The sequence below is a fragment of the Penicillium lagena genome (assembly GCF_028827675.1).
Source record: "Penicillium lagena strain IBT 129212 chromosome Unknown utg000007l_segment0_segment0, whole genome shotgun sequence".
Classification (NCBI taxonomy): domain Eukaryota; kingdom Fungi; phylum Ascomycota; class Eurotiomycetes; order Eurotiales; family Aspergillaceae; genus Penicillium; species Penicillium lagena.
Window position 1 is genome coordinate 179,285 of NW_026623228.1, and position 13,743 is coordinate 193,027.

The 13,743-nt window shown below is 53.4% G+C and overlaps 8 protein-coding genes across 8 annotated transcripts; 4 read left to right on the forward strand and 4 right to left on the reverse strand.

Moving 5' to 3' along the window:
- Nucleotides 1–139: 139 nt before the first annotated feature.
- N7510_009559 (4a-hydroxytetrahydrobiopterin dehydratase) lies at nt 140–613 on the reverse strand (the record flags this gene model as incomplete). The annotated part of the gene is made up of 3 exons (XM_056981484.1): nt 140–280; nt 332–394; nt 461–613. 3 exons carry the CDS (start codon nt 611–613, stop codon nt 140–142), a joined length of 357 nt encoding a protein of 118 aa, XP_056829320.1.
- Nucleotides 614–1,817: 1,204 nt separating this feature from the next.
- Nucleotides 1,818–2,213, forward strand: N7510_009560 (uncharacterized protein; the record flags this gene model as incomplete). Its single annotated transcript, XM_056981485.1, has 1 exon — nt 1,818–2,213. The coding sequence occupies one exon, from the start codon at nt 1,818–1,820 to the stop codon at nt 2,211–2,213; it is 396 nt and encodes a 131-aa protein (XP_056829321.1).
- A 403-nt stretch (nt 2,214–2,616) lies between these two features.
- On the reverse strand, nt 2,617–4,414 carry N7510_009561 (uncharacterized protein; the record flags this gene model as incomplete). Its single annotated transcript, XM_056981486.1, has 3 exons — nt 2,617–2,948; nt 3,011–3,480; nt 3,549–4,414. 3 exons carry the CDS (start codon nt 4,412–4,414, stop codon nt 2,617–2,619), a joined length of 1,668 nt encoding a protein of 555 aa, XP_056829322.1.
- Nucleotides 4,415–5,234: 820 nt separating this feature from the next.
- On the forward strand, nt 5,235–5,501 carry N7510_009562 (uncharacterized protein; the record flags this gene model as incomplete). Its single annotated transcript, XM_056981487.1, has 1 exon — nt 5,235–5,501. One exon carries the CDS (start codon nt 5,235–5,237, stop codon nt 5,499–5,501), a length of 267 nt encoding a protein of 88 aa, XP_056829323.1.
- A 350-nt stretch (nt 5,502–5,851) lies between these two features.
- N7510_009563 (uncharacterized protein) lies at nt 5,852–6,310 on the reverse strand (the record flags this gene model as incomplete). The annotated part of the gene is made up of 1 exon (XM_056981488.1): nt 5,852–6,310. The coding sequence occupies one exon, from the start codon at nt 6,308–6,310 to the stop codon at nt 5,852–5,854; it is 459 nt and encodes a 152-aa protein (XP_056829324.1).
- A 354-nt stretch (nt 6,311–6,664) lies between these two features.
- N7510_009564 (uncharacterized protein) lies at nt 6,665–7,796 on the forward strand (the record flags this gene model as incomplete). Its single annotated transcript, XM_056981489.1, has 3 exons — nt 6,665–7,084; nt 7,145–7,556; nt 7,678–7,796. 3 exons carry the CDS (start codon nt 6,665–6,667, stop codon nt 7,794–7,796), a joined length of 951 nt encoding a protein of 316 aa, XP_056829325.1.
- An 884-nt stretch (nt 7,797–8,680) lies between these two features.
- On the forward strand, nt 8,681–10,593 carry N7510_009565 (sulfatase family protein; the record flags this gene model as incomplete). Its single annotated transcript, XM_056981490.1, has 5 exons — nt 8,681–8,762; nt 8,808–8,909; nt 8,977–9,033; nt 9,086–9,245; nt 9,300–10,593. 5 exons carry the CDS (start codon nt 8,681–8,683, stop codon nt 10,591–10,593), a joined length of 1,695 nt encoding a protein of 564 aa, XP_056829326.1.
- A 285-nt stretch (nt 10,594–10,878) lies between these two features.
- N7510_009566 (glycosyl hydrolase family 79 C-terminal domain-containing protein) lies at nt 10,879–12,705 on the reverse strand (the record flags this gene model as incomplete). Its single annotated transcript, XM_056981491.1, has 7 exons — nt 10,879–11,409; nt 11,463–11,674; nt 11,724–11,758; nt 11,809–11,871; nt 11,920–12,336; nt 12,387–12,486; nt 12,543–12,705. 7 exons carry the CDS (start codon nt 12,703–12,705, stop codon nt 10,879–10,881), a joined length of 1,521 nt encoding a protein of 506 aa, XP_056829327.1.
- Nucleotides 12,706–13,743: the final 1,038 nt, after the last annotated feature.

The following is a 13,743-nucleotide window of genomic DNA, read 5'->3' on the forward strand; positions in this document are numbered from 1 at the left end:
CGGGATCGGGGACGAACAAGAAAACCATCCATTCTGGCCCCCTGAGAATAATAAAATGATCTCCTGAGCCGGAGCCTCGGGTCGGATGGGTGGCATACTATTTCCATTATTATGAACGATCCCCAAACGTCTACTACATTCAACATTTCTGTCCCTGTCCGGCTTCCACGGCCCTCATCAGCGCTGCTCCCTGGTCGCAATGCCGGGCCATTGCCGTGTCCTGGACCGTTAGGCCGCGCGGGTGATGCGTCGTCCAGTGGACATCCACCGAGCCGATACGCTAGTTGCGTCAGCCTCTGACCGTTTAATAATGACGCGGGTCAGAACTTACAACGGTTATGGTCGGATGGTGCTTCTTAACCGCGCTTTCCGAGGCAATCAGATTCACAAACGACTGGAATAGAAGAGGTGAGCGTCGAGGTTGATCCAGGTCGGCTAACCCACAATCACAATCACGTACCACCGCCTTGAAGTAGCTCTTGAAATAAAATGTCTTGGTCAAGCCAATGGCGTCGGCGTCCAGCGCCCAGCCGGCCTGCAGCAGAGCCTGGGTGTCCTGTCCGAGCTGGTGCGGGTCTTGGCCTTCCGCAAACCGGGGAGTGGCGGTAGCCATGGAGAGAGGACGAGTGAAGATGATCGGACGGGCGCGAGATGAAGACAAAGAGCTCTGGCACAGACGCCAGGCGGAGAGAGGGGCCCTCATGATGATGATGATGTATAGGTTCTGGTAGGTCATCCCCGTCGCCCCCCGGACAAAGGGTTTTGCGGTTCACGTGCACGGGCCACAACAGTAAACACCGAGACCATCATCGAAACAAGTTCGGAATGGACATCATTCTGGGATTAATCTATGTTTGATCGAGGGAATTGAATGGACTGCAGTTTTGTCAGATATAGGGAAATTGCCAGATATATAGAGACACTGCATGGTGGGAATGCACTATCCAAACGAGAGAAAAATATCATCCATCGACAATAACGTGCCATTTGACCAGACCTTGCAGAAGACACTGGATCCGTAGGTGGAAAACTAAATCATACCACGCACAAATGCCCAACGAATGCGCAAAGAGCCACGACGATCGTACTGCGCGTGGTAGTGTGGTACCGCGTTCTATAACCACTGGTAAAATGCTGATATGGCAGATTGCAGATCATCTGGTAGCTCGACACGTAAAGCCGCAAAAGGATGCCAGTGTGGGACTCCACCATATTTTTGATGGAATCAGCATGGGCTGGAATCAAACCCCGCGGGGTTGGAATGCGGAGGATTGACACCCAGGTTGCCTAATCGAAGCTGCATTCCGACGGACTGACGGTAGAGATTATCAGGCTCTTATCATGTGGGACGTAACATGGAGCACAGCTCAATGCTCCATAGTTTTGCAGCTTTATACTGTAATGTTGTTCTCAGGCGGACACAAGAAAGCGCGCCTGTTTTCTTCCTAGGCTAATCCAGTTAAACTGACCGAGCTAAAACCATATAAAACACGCCGGCATGCTAGATTGCAATGGAATCAGTTGCATCCGGTACAATGGCGGATGTTGATTTCCTGATCCCCGGGGTCCTCTGTGAATAGAAACAAGTCTAGATATAGTCAGTCTAGACCGGCCCATAGTAACCATTATTACTTCCCCATTCGCAGAAGAGAGACACAGCATCTGCAAGGGCCTGAGTCTTCACCTACGTTTGCCTGCATGAGAGATCTGTCTCGACTTGCAGCACAGCTGCAACCGACCGCGATAACGGCAGCTGACTCCGAGACATACCGATTTAGACCGTGCCCTCACAAAAGAGTTGAGGTAACCTCGACGAAATGCGACCCAAGACCAAGCCACCAGGGCAAGACAGCACCATATTGCGCTTTTCTGCACTTATCACTCGCAAGCCAGGTGGTGAGTGCCACCGCGTCTGGAGCGATAGGACTTTTGACACTTCCCCATCCGGACCTCTCTTAGACCCTGCACCACCGGAACCGGTTCTTGATAGAAAGAATGCCACCCTGTGGCGTTGTGGCACATCGCGCATAGACCTCAGGATTGTGGGGGGCTCGCTCGGCAGGATCTCCGGATCGTCGCTCAACCCCTTCGATCTGAGCGGGAGTTTCCAAGTTGACCTGCAGGTCATATCCAAGAATGAAGGGCCTCTACGACAATTTTGGGGAATTTGGTTTGAGCAAAACGCGAAGAAATTTCATTCGGCCACTGGATAAAAATACATGATGGCCGTACAAAGAGAATCGCAGGGCAGCGAAAGCTCTAGAGGGCACATATCCGCCATAAATCCTGTAAAGAAGCAAGAACAGCAAAGAAAGGGGTATTAATGAACACAGACACTCCCATTCCCGAACCCTCACACCGAAAGAAAGCATTCAGCGTTAAGACCCTTGCGGGGAGGCAGAGCCTGCTGATCAGGAAAGAAAGCAAAAGCCAGCAACACGCCCAGCGCATTTTACCATGCGGGTGAAAGAACATACAAACAGGAAGAAATGGAAACATAGATCACCCTTGTAAACCAGCACGCGATCTCCTTAATTCTGAATCGTACACCATCGTTGTTTTCGTGTTTTCGTGCACCAGCCCAAGGCTGGCTAGGTGCGTGAAGAGATCCCTCTCTTATGCGTCGATGCTGTTGCGACGCGAATTGGCACGCGAATTGGCACGGGAATTGGCACGGGAGCCAGCGCGGCTGCCACCCATCTGCTGAATGCGGAGATCCTGCTGGGAGCGCGCGTACGAGTGGGCACGAGACACGGCGGGGACCTTGGAGACGCGTCGGCTCTGGGTTCCCATCTCATGCTGAGCATCTGCCAGCTGCTGAGCGAAGGGCGAGCGCTTGCGCAGAACAGGACCCTTCCAGTAGATAACGTAGACGGCGACGACGAGGGGAATTGCAATGCAGAAGAGGATGGTCGAGGCGTATTCGAGATGGTACTTGCCGCCGATGTCTATGAAGAGGGGTCAGCATGATGAGAAACCCCCTATATCTGGGTTTGTATTTGGCACTTACTGTTAAAGAAGGGAGTCGCAGGGATGGTCAAAACACCAGCCAGGAAGTCACGAGACCAGCCATTGCCACCAGTTGCAGATGCTGAATATGGACCGTAGGCACAGATCATGTAGTCGATGGTGGCCATGTAGATCGAGTAGTTGGCAATGCCGATCAACGCAGCGAAGATCATTGATCCGATCCAGTGGCACTGGGGAAGACTGGTCCACGCGAAGCCGATCAGGCCAATCGGCAGAAGGGGGGCAGTATAGAGCAGCCACCAGAGGCGGGACTCGTACTGTGCACGTTCGCTATTAGGGTTGTCGGCACGCTCTTTGATGTTGCGCTTAATCACCGGGATAAATGAGAACCAGGCGATGAAGTAGCCGACCAGAATTGGGAGGAACGCCAAACCCTGCTGCCAGGTGTTGAATCCCCACTGGCCGTACACCAGAGAAAGAGACTGGACGAACATGAAGATCAGAGCATCACTGAAACCAGAGAGCAGAGAAAGGCACAGAACGATGGGCTCTGTGAGGAACATGCGGAAGGGTCGGACCCAGGTGTAGATGAGTTCCTTAGGGGGAAGCGCTCCCGGAAACTGATTCCCTCAGTGGGACCGTAGATGTCGGGGTTCTCCCCTGACTTGCGCATCTTCTTCGCGATGTTGTTCATCATGACGGTGCTTCGGGTCTCAGGGACAATCCACCAGTGCAAAGCTTGGACAACCGCACCGAAGATTAGCTGGATCCAGATGCACCAGCGCCAGTCAGAAACAAAGGCCTCAACAAAACCGCCCACCACAGGGCCCAGCACTGATCCACCGACAGACGAGAACACAACACAGGCCACGGCGTACTGCTGGGAATCAGCCTCCCACAGGTCAGCGATCATGCCCAGAGTGACAGATCCACCGGCAGACGAAAGACCTCCCAGGGCACGGCCAACCATCAGTGTGGCAAAGTTGGGAGCAAAGCCGACCATGAACTGAAACACATTGACGAGGAACAGGGATGCCTGGAGGATGGGCTTTCGGCCAAGTTCCTCCGACCACGGGGCCCAGAGCTCACACCCGAAGGCGTACAGCACGAGGAAGATCATGGCGCCACAACGGGCACCCTGCATCGAAACACCATATTTCTCAGAAATACCATTCAGGGCATTGGAGTACAGCGAGGTGTTAAAGTTCATGGACGTTTGAACGGCGAAAATGACCATGATGATGGCCCACTTGCGCGTTTCGCTGAAAGAATAGCCGAGCTTGTCGTAGCACTGGTCCTCCGTCAGGTACTGACGGCCATCGGCGGCCGTATTCTCGAACTGCGCGGCAGCCTCAGACTTCTCGTCCTTTTCATTCAGAGCCACATCGACGACAGCATCCGCTTGCGTGACGCTAGATGTCTCGGACGCATGAACAGGGTCCATGGTAGGACTCTCTTTCTTCGGAGTGCTTATCGCCATGATCTAAAATGAAAGATTAATGAGCGTTCGTGAGGGTTTCGTGACGATCTAGGGCCCGTGGATACATACCGTGCGCCGATCGGTGAAAACGGCAGGTGTTACTCAAAACGGTGAAGTGGTGGATGAAGACAGTGAGTACGGGAGATTAAGAGGAACGAACAACAAAAGACAACGGAAACTGTCTCCTGGTGTAAGGATGGGCTGGAATGGGAGGGTGAGAAGGAAAGGGAAGGGGAGGCAAGAAAAAAGAAAGGGTGGGGGGAACAAACCCAGGGCACGCATGATTGATTATATAGGGACGCCGCAGCCAGCGAAAGAACCGGGCAGGTACGATGCAACAGGAACCGGACCACTTAGAATGCGCCTCCATCGCCCCCCGCCCAAGACTGCCTAATTGGTCTCTCCAGAGTCCCCACCAACTACTTTTTCTACGCTCGCTGTAGACTTTCCCTTGGATGGTTCTCCCGGGATGCCGAACAGCCCGTCATGGCCTCCCGTAGGCTGTGGCCTGCCCATCTACCCACTTTTTTCGTCACGCCCCGGACTGGCCCCAGGCTCCAAACCCCCAGATGTGACAAACTGGAGTAATAAGGCACACGCGTGGCGCTCGTTCTGGAAACTCCAGGAGGGACAATCCTCATCCTGCAATCGTTCGCCGCCTCCTCTAGGCGCGTGGTCTCCCAATCCGCCCCACGATGGCCACGGCCGAAACGAGCTTTAGCCCCATGGGAAAAGTCCCGCATTGGGTGGTTCCACCTGGAGAAATGGGAGAAAACGATGACTGATGATTGATGCGTTCTTCGGTGTGCACCAGTCGAGAGAGTACCACCCGTGGCACCGTTCTAGGCTAGGAATGTCCGCATCGGGCACCGCGGCCCTGGGCGACCATAACAGGGCTCGGCTCTATCTACCTGCTTTGCATGCAACAGTGGAATCGAGAATCGACGGTACACGCAGATCGATCGAGGCGACCATGCTTTGGCTGGTAGGAGTGGCACGACGCAAGGAGTCGGCAAGCTGGACCGAGCATGCCCGGATCGCATGGCGTTGACAGCGCATACCACGTGATCCTCGCAGAAGAATGACGCACCCAAGGCCCTCCCAACAGCAGTCTCGAATCCTGCGGTGAGGGCTGAGTGGCCGACTCTCCTGGGGCGACGTTCTGCCCGGCGTCCAGTGATCGCGCAAGCTTTCGGGCCACCCGTAGATGACGTCAGGGTCGGGGGCCCGGGCCTATCAGAGGCCCGGGATGTTCAGGGATGGCCAGCAACGCGCTCGGGGCCCGTCCGGGCGTGGCGTTCTGGCGATCGTCCCCGCCGGTCGGGGCGGAAGAGCCTGTTTCAACGCGAGGATCGTCATCGTCATCGACACATGGTGCCTCCATCGGGTGTCTCGCCCTGATCATGCGGACTGAAAACCATTTCCTTGGTTCTCCACCTGGTACGCAGCCTTGCTTTCCAGAAAACGGAATCGAAGCCTGTCAACCACACGATGCAGGGGAGGCTCGATCGCATTCCCTTGCCACCACCCCCATGCATAATAGCCTGGGGGCGTCGCGTTCGCTTCGTGGCCCTTGTCTGCTTGTTTTGGTTCCGGATTCCATCCCCCTATTGCTGGCCAGGCCCAGAGAGAAAGGTCTGCAACAAAGTTTTCGTGGGGTCCACCATTGTGTCGCGGGTGGATCACGGGTGCCAGGCCGTTTTTTTCCCTCATACATTCCCAGCTGGGCGTTTGTGGCCTTCCGGCGATGTCCTTACATGCATATACGGTCGTAGTGTTGCCCTGAACCCTAACCATGGAAAACACAAAGTCTCGACAGACAATACCAAAGTTGGTGTAGGTACCGCGCCATATTAGCATTTGCGCCACCCGCAGCCATCCGATGACGCCGGCGGCTCAGACCAGGCTTGCGGACGCTTCCTTGTAGGACTATCCCCTAGTCCGTCATTCCCTTGACGCGTCATACCCTAGGACGAAAGGTATTCGCCGGTCACACAATGTCATCTAATCTTGAAGGCTGTGCCACTTGACCTCCATCCCGGTCAATTCCGTTTCAAGGATGTTTCTGCCTCAGGCGACCACATCTTGTTCGCGGACCATCATGTGATCTCCTGAGTCAGCACTGATGCCTGAGGCTTGGTCCGCAACCAGACTCGCGCGTCACCGCCGTCGACGGGACTGATGACCTGCCTCCTTCCCCACAAGTTCCTCAACATGCCACCCGATCTCAACTCGCTTCCTCCCTCTCGCTCCTCATCCTCATCCTCATCTCTCCCTCATCGTAACATCCCGCAACCCGTGTCGCCCGGAAGCGGACCCATCCCGATGAACGCCAACACATCTCCACGCCCATCCCGAGCGTCCCCGAGTGTAGGCCGACTATCGGTCTCTGAGCGACGCCGGTCAGCGGCAGGCATGAACCTAAACCTGACTGAGTCGGGCCCTGGTCCGAGCAACAATGGTGATGCCCCGCTGTCGGACCACCGGTCCTCTATCGGCCAAGCCTTGCGAACAGCCAGTCCCTCCAACCACGGAGGAAGCCCGATCTTTGCGACCGCAGACCCTCATCATCAACGAGCGCCATCACTAGGAGAGCTACATCAAGAACTGGAGCAGGAGCAAGAAGCGCAAGTGGTGGGTCTTGGCCCCTACAAGAATCAGTGGAACAGACCTGTTGACGTTTAATCTTGGCAGAATCGTCTGTTGCAGATGATCCGCAGTCAACAGGCCCAACTACAACAACTCCAGAATCAACAACAACAAACTCCACAGTCCGCCCAATCCGGAACAGCCGTGGTGGACGATACACCGCCGTCGGAGCGGTCAGCCTTCTTTCCCCCCATCCCCCCGCCTGCCGGGATCAGCCACCGGCCCTCGATATCCTCCGTCACGAATCGCCGGTCATCACGGACGTCAAGCCAAGCGACATCCCCGAACTTGCGACCGTTGGATTCCTCGCGGGGATCAGAAGCGGGAGAAACTCTCCCGGCGGCCCGCGAGAGTGTGTCTCGGCGGGGCAGCCGTGACGAAGGTGCATACTACCAGGCCGAGGCGGCGATGCTCGGTCGAGAAAACCAGATGCTGCGGCAGAGGATTCGAGAATTAGGTCAGTGGAACCCTGCTCTTGCGTGATAGCAGGATTACGGCGAGAGGTTGTCGGAGGAGCTGCGCACCGGAGCCACGTCCGTCACTTCTCTGTGGACCGCTGGATACTGACTCGCGCACAGAACGCCAAATCAACGACCTCACAACAGCATCTTCCGCTGCCCGGCCAGAGGTTGCATCGGGGCAAGCGGGACCGGAGACTGGGGATCCACCGAGCGCAGGATCAACAAGGAAAGAGTGAGATAAGCCCCCACGGACTGTTCGTGTCGCATTGGAACCTCAGAGCTTGGCAATGCATCTTAAAGCTCGCCGGTTCGCCAGGAGAAGCCCTTTTTTTGGTCTTGATGGATTTCAGGAAAGTGTTTTTCCACGGGGGTACCTGGCATGCGAAGTGACGCGCTGCGGCACGTATATCTACTTCTTCTTTTCCCGGAGCCACTTCGCAAAAGGCATTGGGGATGCCGGGAAATTCCTATCCTCTTTTGATAATATATCTCTGGAGCGGGGCATCCCTACATTTTGCTTGTTTCCTGGTCCGTGTACGGAGTATACCTCGAAGGATCCAGCCCACACAGCTAGCCCTTCCTATGTGCTGCGCTAGGCATACCAGGCGTCCAGTCTGGCAGTACCAGGCCTGTTCTCACGCAGTCGAGGGTATCCGGTGGCCGCTGCGATGATGCGGTGGCCGATGCAGTAAAGGTGACGGCGCGAGTAGCACACTGCATTAGGGCTAGAAGAAGCTCGGTTAGGGACCAGAGCCCGTCGAGGCGATAGGCGAGCAACTGTTGTGATTCGAGGAGATGTGTCCGAGGACCCTGGCAGGGTCTGGGTGATGGTGATCCCCGCAGACGAGGAGCATAGACTAGTTAAGGGCTTCGTCGAATCCGCTCGTCGGATGTCGTAATTCCCCGCCAATGAAAGGTCATAGGAGATTATGAGGTCAGACCGGGATGTGATAGATGCATACGCGGGGAATGTTTACTCGAGCTATAAAACCAAGTCGTTTCGTCTTTCGTATTCTTTCCCCCTCCTGGAAATGCTAGTTCTAGAGGACTCATTTGACCAAGTACATACCTAAGCTCAAGCAAGATGTATCTTATCAGCCTGTGCTTCTCTTTGGCTCCGATGGTAGCCCTATTCGGCCACTATGCCTCGGCAGCCAGCAGCTCGCGTCCAAATGTGTTGTTTATCATATCGGACGACCAAGGTAAATAGCCGCGATGGCCTAATTGTACCATATTGACTGCGATAGACCTGCTCATGAACTCCATGGACTATATGCCCAATGTCAAAAGGCTCATCGGGGACAATGGAGTGACCTTCCCAAAGCATTACTGCACGAGTGCCTTTTGCTGTCCGTCACGAATGAGCTTGTTTACGGGGAAATGTGTCCAGTGGGGCCCCACCGCCCCGATCTATAGATTTCCACGCTGACATCGACAGCAACACCAACATCACCGACGTGGCTGTCCCATGGGGTAGGACATTAACACACTCTCGTCTGCAATGAAGCAAACTGACTCTTGCCAGGTGGCTATCCCAAGTTCATTACGCAAGGCTTCAATGAAGACTACCTGCCTCTCTGGCTACAGGAGGGCGGCATCAACACGTACTATGTCGGCAAGTTTGCCAACGCCCACAAGGTCACCAACTACCTCGATCCACCGTGTGCTGGATGGACTGGCAGCAAGTATGTTTAGGAGATGAGTCCAGAGTTGCCTTGTCGCATTACTGACCGATATAGCTTTCTCCTAGAACCTGGGGTGTACGACTACCTCAACACCTCATGGGCGAAGGATAACGGTCCATGGAGCTACTTCCTTGGGGAACACGCCATCAATGTCACTACCAACCACGCGCTGGATATGCTGGACACCGCTGTCAACGGCGGAGAGCCTTGGTTCCTCACAGTCGCGCCTGCAGTGCCCCACGTTGGGATCAATGCCAGCAATGGGGAGGTATACTTCCCGATCGCACAGCCCGAATGGGCAGATGCATTCCCAGACGCGAAGGTTCCACGCACGCCGAACTGGAATCCCACAGAGCCGAGCGGTGTGTCGTTTCTCCTGGACCTCCCGTACCAAAACCAGACGATTGTGGATGAGCTGGATGAGCTCTACCGTGCGCGGCTTCGGGTCGTTGCTGGACTGGATGTGATGGTCAGCCAGTTGATCGAGGCATTGGATAAATATGGCGTGCTTGATAATACGCATGTTATCTATACCACCGACAATGGATACCACATCAGCCAGCACCGTTTGGGATGCGGCAAGAAAGAAGGATACGAGACAGACATTAATATCCCCTTCGTGTGGCGCGGACCCGGCATACCCAGGAACGAGACTAGCAAGTCTGTATCGACGCACACCGACCTTGCCCCGACATTTTTGAAGCTCTTCGGGCTACCACAACGAACCAGGCTGGATGGACAGATCATCCCGCTTCTTACGGATGACAAGTCCTCGCGAGCCACCGAGCACGTCAACATTGAGCTCTGGGGCGCCGCAGCCGTGTACGAGACCAAAGAGTTCAGGAGCATCAAACTGCCTGCAAATGTGAGCAACAACACCTACAAGGGACTCCGTATCATCGCCGACGACTACAGCCTGTACTACTCAGTCTGGTGCACAAACGAGCACGAGCTGTACGACATGGTGAACGACTACTACCAGATGGACAATCTGCTCCCAGATACAACAGACATCAACAACGTGCCCTCAGGGACATACCTTGACCGCCCACTGAGCAACGTTGTCGCGCGCCTCGACGCCCTGATGATGGTGCTGAAGACTTGCGTCGGGATAGAGTGCACAAAGCCCTGGCTCCAGCTCCATCCCCAGGGCAATGTGCAGAATTTGCAAGATGCGCTGGATGAGAAGTATGATGCTTTCTACAGCGCCCAGCCTCATGTGTCTTTCAGTGCGTGCAAGATGGGATATCTTGCCGAGTATGAGGGCCCCACGGGTGTTATGCAGTACGGTGGGGATTCTTCTTATGGGTATGGCCAGCAGCAAACTCTGAACCGGATGATGTTTTAAGGATGGAATTGGACAGTGTGGGCTTGGGTATCACGCTTGAAGTAGCTGCTCGTCCCTCTCTGGTCTTTGTGGGCAATGGATTGGAGAACGTCGTTCCAGCCCTGTTGCCACGTTCAGTCAGACACCCATTTTGTTCTACGGCTTCCCATGAACTAGTTCCTTGTTGCAGTTTACAAGAAACCAGTATTACTTTAGAGCAGAAACATAGCCATAACAGCTTTTGAAAAGAAAAATAGGGCGATGAACATCCCATCTCAAGAATGTCGATTCTAGCATCCCACCAAATCAAGGTGAAATTAAAGTGACTATCACCGCTTCACTGGCGCCGACAGTAACTACCACATGTCCATCCTTAACTAGCTCTTCTGCATATCTTTGGTGAACGGCTTGCCCCACACCATCATTTGCGTAGGTCCACGTCTGCCCAGCCCAATAGAACTCGCTGGTAGCACTCGCTCCACCAGGAGAGGTCAAGGTGGAGATACGGACAGATTGGACACCGTCAGGAACTTTCAAATCGATGTTTCGAATAGGACGCTCTCCATCGCCCGCATTCCAGACGTCGTAATTCATGATGGCAACGCGTTTGAGCTGATCATACTCATAGCCGGCGTAGGCAGCAAGCAGATCGTCATCCGATTGAATTTCAATTACTCGAAAATTACTTGAACCCTTCATAAAGTCAGCAACGAGGAGGTGGCCATAATATGGTGCGATAACCGCCGGCTCAAGATCATCATAGGCTACTGGGTGCCAAGCGGCGTAGCCGAATGCTTTGCTCAATTGCATATTGACGCGCGTTACGTTCTGTATGCCCTCAACTTGTTAGTTGTTATCGTACCTGAATTGGAGGAAATTTCGAGCCCTACCAATGACATGGTGTATAGTAAATAATCGGCGGTCCACAACGCAGACCCGAAAATACCTTCGGATTGATCAAGGGATCCCCCGCCGTCACGGAAGCGGCCGACCTCACCAAGCACTATCTGGATTTCCGGGAAGTTTGCTTTCATGTATTCGAAGTCAGAGAGAAAGGCGTTATCGACACCGCTCGTGACAAAAGTGTGATTCATGAGAGTTTCTGGTGTATTATCAACAACCATATCGAGAATGTTAGACAAGACGCTGACCTTGCAGAGTGGTGGTTGTATTCGTATACTCGTAGCTGGATGACATTAGTGGATGTCAACAAGAAAGACAGAATATCTCGCTTACTGGTGCAAGGAGACCGATTTGACTCGGTTGCCTTTCGTGATACCATCCTCGAATACAGCTTGCCTAATTCCGTTAGAGAGAAGGACAAACTACAGACAGAGGAAAACTTACGCGCTCCACGGCGGCACCCTTGAAGATGACAAGGTCAGAGTCTGGAAAATCGGGTAATTCGGCAGATTTAGTGCATCCGTGAGAAATTCCGCATAGTTCAAGAAATCAACAGTGTAATTCTGCGGTCCCCATCCAGCAGGGCGCACACCCTGGCCAACATAAAGGTCAACCTCATTGCCAATTTCCAGGGCATCCAGGCTCTGGAAGCCTATCTGGTGGACTGCAGCGAGCCCCAGATCAAGGGAGTCCGTATGGTTTTGATTGGCAAAAGGGATATCATAGACCCAACGGGTGTCGGGGAAATTGCCGAAGCCTTCATAAAAATCAGGCCCGAGGACGAATTTCTGCTGGACGCCACTCCCCTGCATTGGGGGTTCGATCGGGCTTGTTTGAGCAGGGTTGAAATTGGAAAAATCCCTATGAGCACTCAGAGGAAGGGATTAGAGACAACCGTGAAAATGACTTACCCATTAGTTCCACCGACGCGAATAACCAAGGGCCCTCCTGTGCGCTCTTCGATTGCACGGATTAGGTTGATGGAAAAGGTATTGGGATACGAGGCATTGCCTAACCAACTTCTTAGTATGTTCAACGGCCATGCGCCTAGGATAAAATTCACACACCTGAATAGGCTGGAAATGAGCTGACTTGAATTGCAAAACTGGGAAAAGACGGGTCAACCAGCTGAGATGCGCCAATAGGCGCTTGAGCTTCTGGAGCGAGGGTGTATGTTTGACTGCTGGACACAGACATCTCCGTAAGGCCGAGGACAAGAGACGGATGCATCTTGAAAGATTATATTTCTCCGCCTGTCTACAATAAGACTCGCTGTCAGAGTAACTGCTGAAAATATTTCTATCTTATATATGTCGACAAGTCTCTCGGATAAACACAGCGTAGCTGCAGCGTAGGTAGCCGACTCCGCAATATGCTACACATATTGCGTGTCTGCGCGGTGGATTTAGCTAGCGGGCGAATTGGATTCCGAGTTCTTGACAGAAACGAATCATTATTCATGTCAGATGAAGGAGTCGCTTGATGCCCCGCAGAGACAAATTGCAAGAGTCCTTGCCGAGATCCGCTCGACAATCGGCTACTTTAGTCTGAGACGATCAAGCTTCTGAACTACGTTAAGGGGTCGACCATTAGTAGTATTGTCATCCAAGATAGGCTAGTATTGCTAACATCTTTGCAATAACTTTCCGCGATGTCGTCTTAAGGTGCGAACATTTACCGAGATCCGTACCTCAGAGCGGCACTCCCCGGGCGATCTTATGGTGACTTATCAACCGTGATCTGTCAGCCAAGAAAATCAGTCACCGTTCAGCGCTTGATATCTTGTCATTGGCATTTTTTGGGCCTACCGGACATTTTGGTCGACCTAGCTTTTCGAGGCTGTGGTTGCAAAGCTGCGGATACTGAACGAGGGATACTGGGGCAAGTAACGCCAGTATGTCGGCAAGGGTTATTCTGGGCGGTCAAAACACTATGCCTGCGAGGGATGGATGCGATACAACAGGGTGCTTGGAACAGTGGAACAACTGGCTTCTCGCGTTGTTCGTTTCGTGATAGTTTTTCGCAGTGGGATTCGGCAGTTTAAGACTGACCGAGTTAGAAACAAAGTGTGTGACAAGGTCGTTCGAATCCCGACATCTCCTTAACCTCATGGTTAAATCTGCAGTTGATCGCAATCGCAGTATATATGTAAATCCTTGGGCGTACAAAGAAGCTATACTCAGCCATTGTTGCCCTGACAGATCAGGCAACCAAATCCAGAATGACGTTATGGAAAGAGTTTCAATTAGAATTTCGACATACCCAATG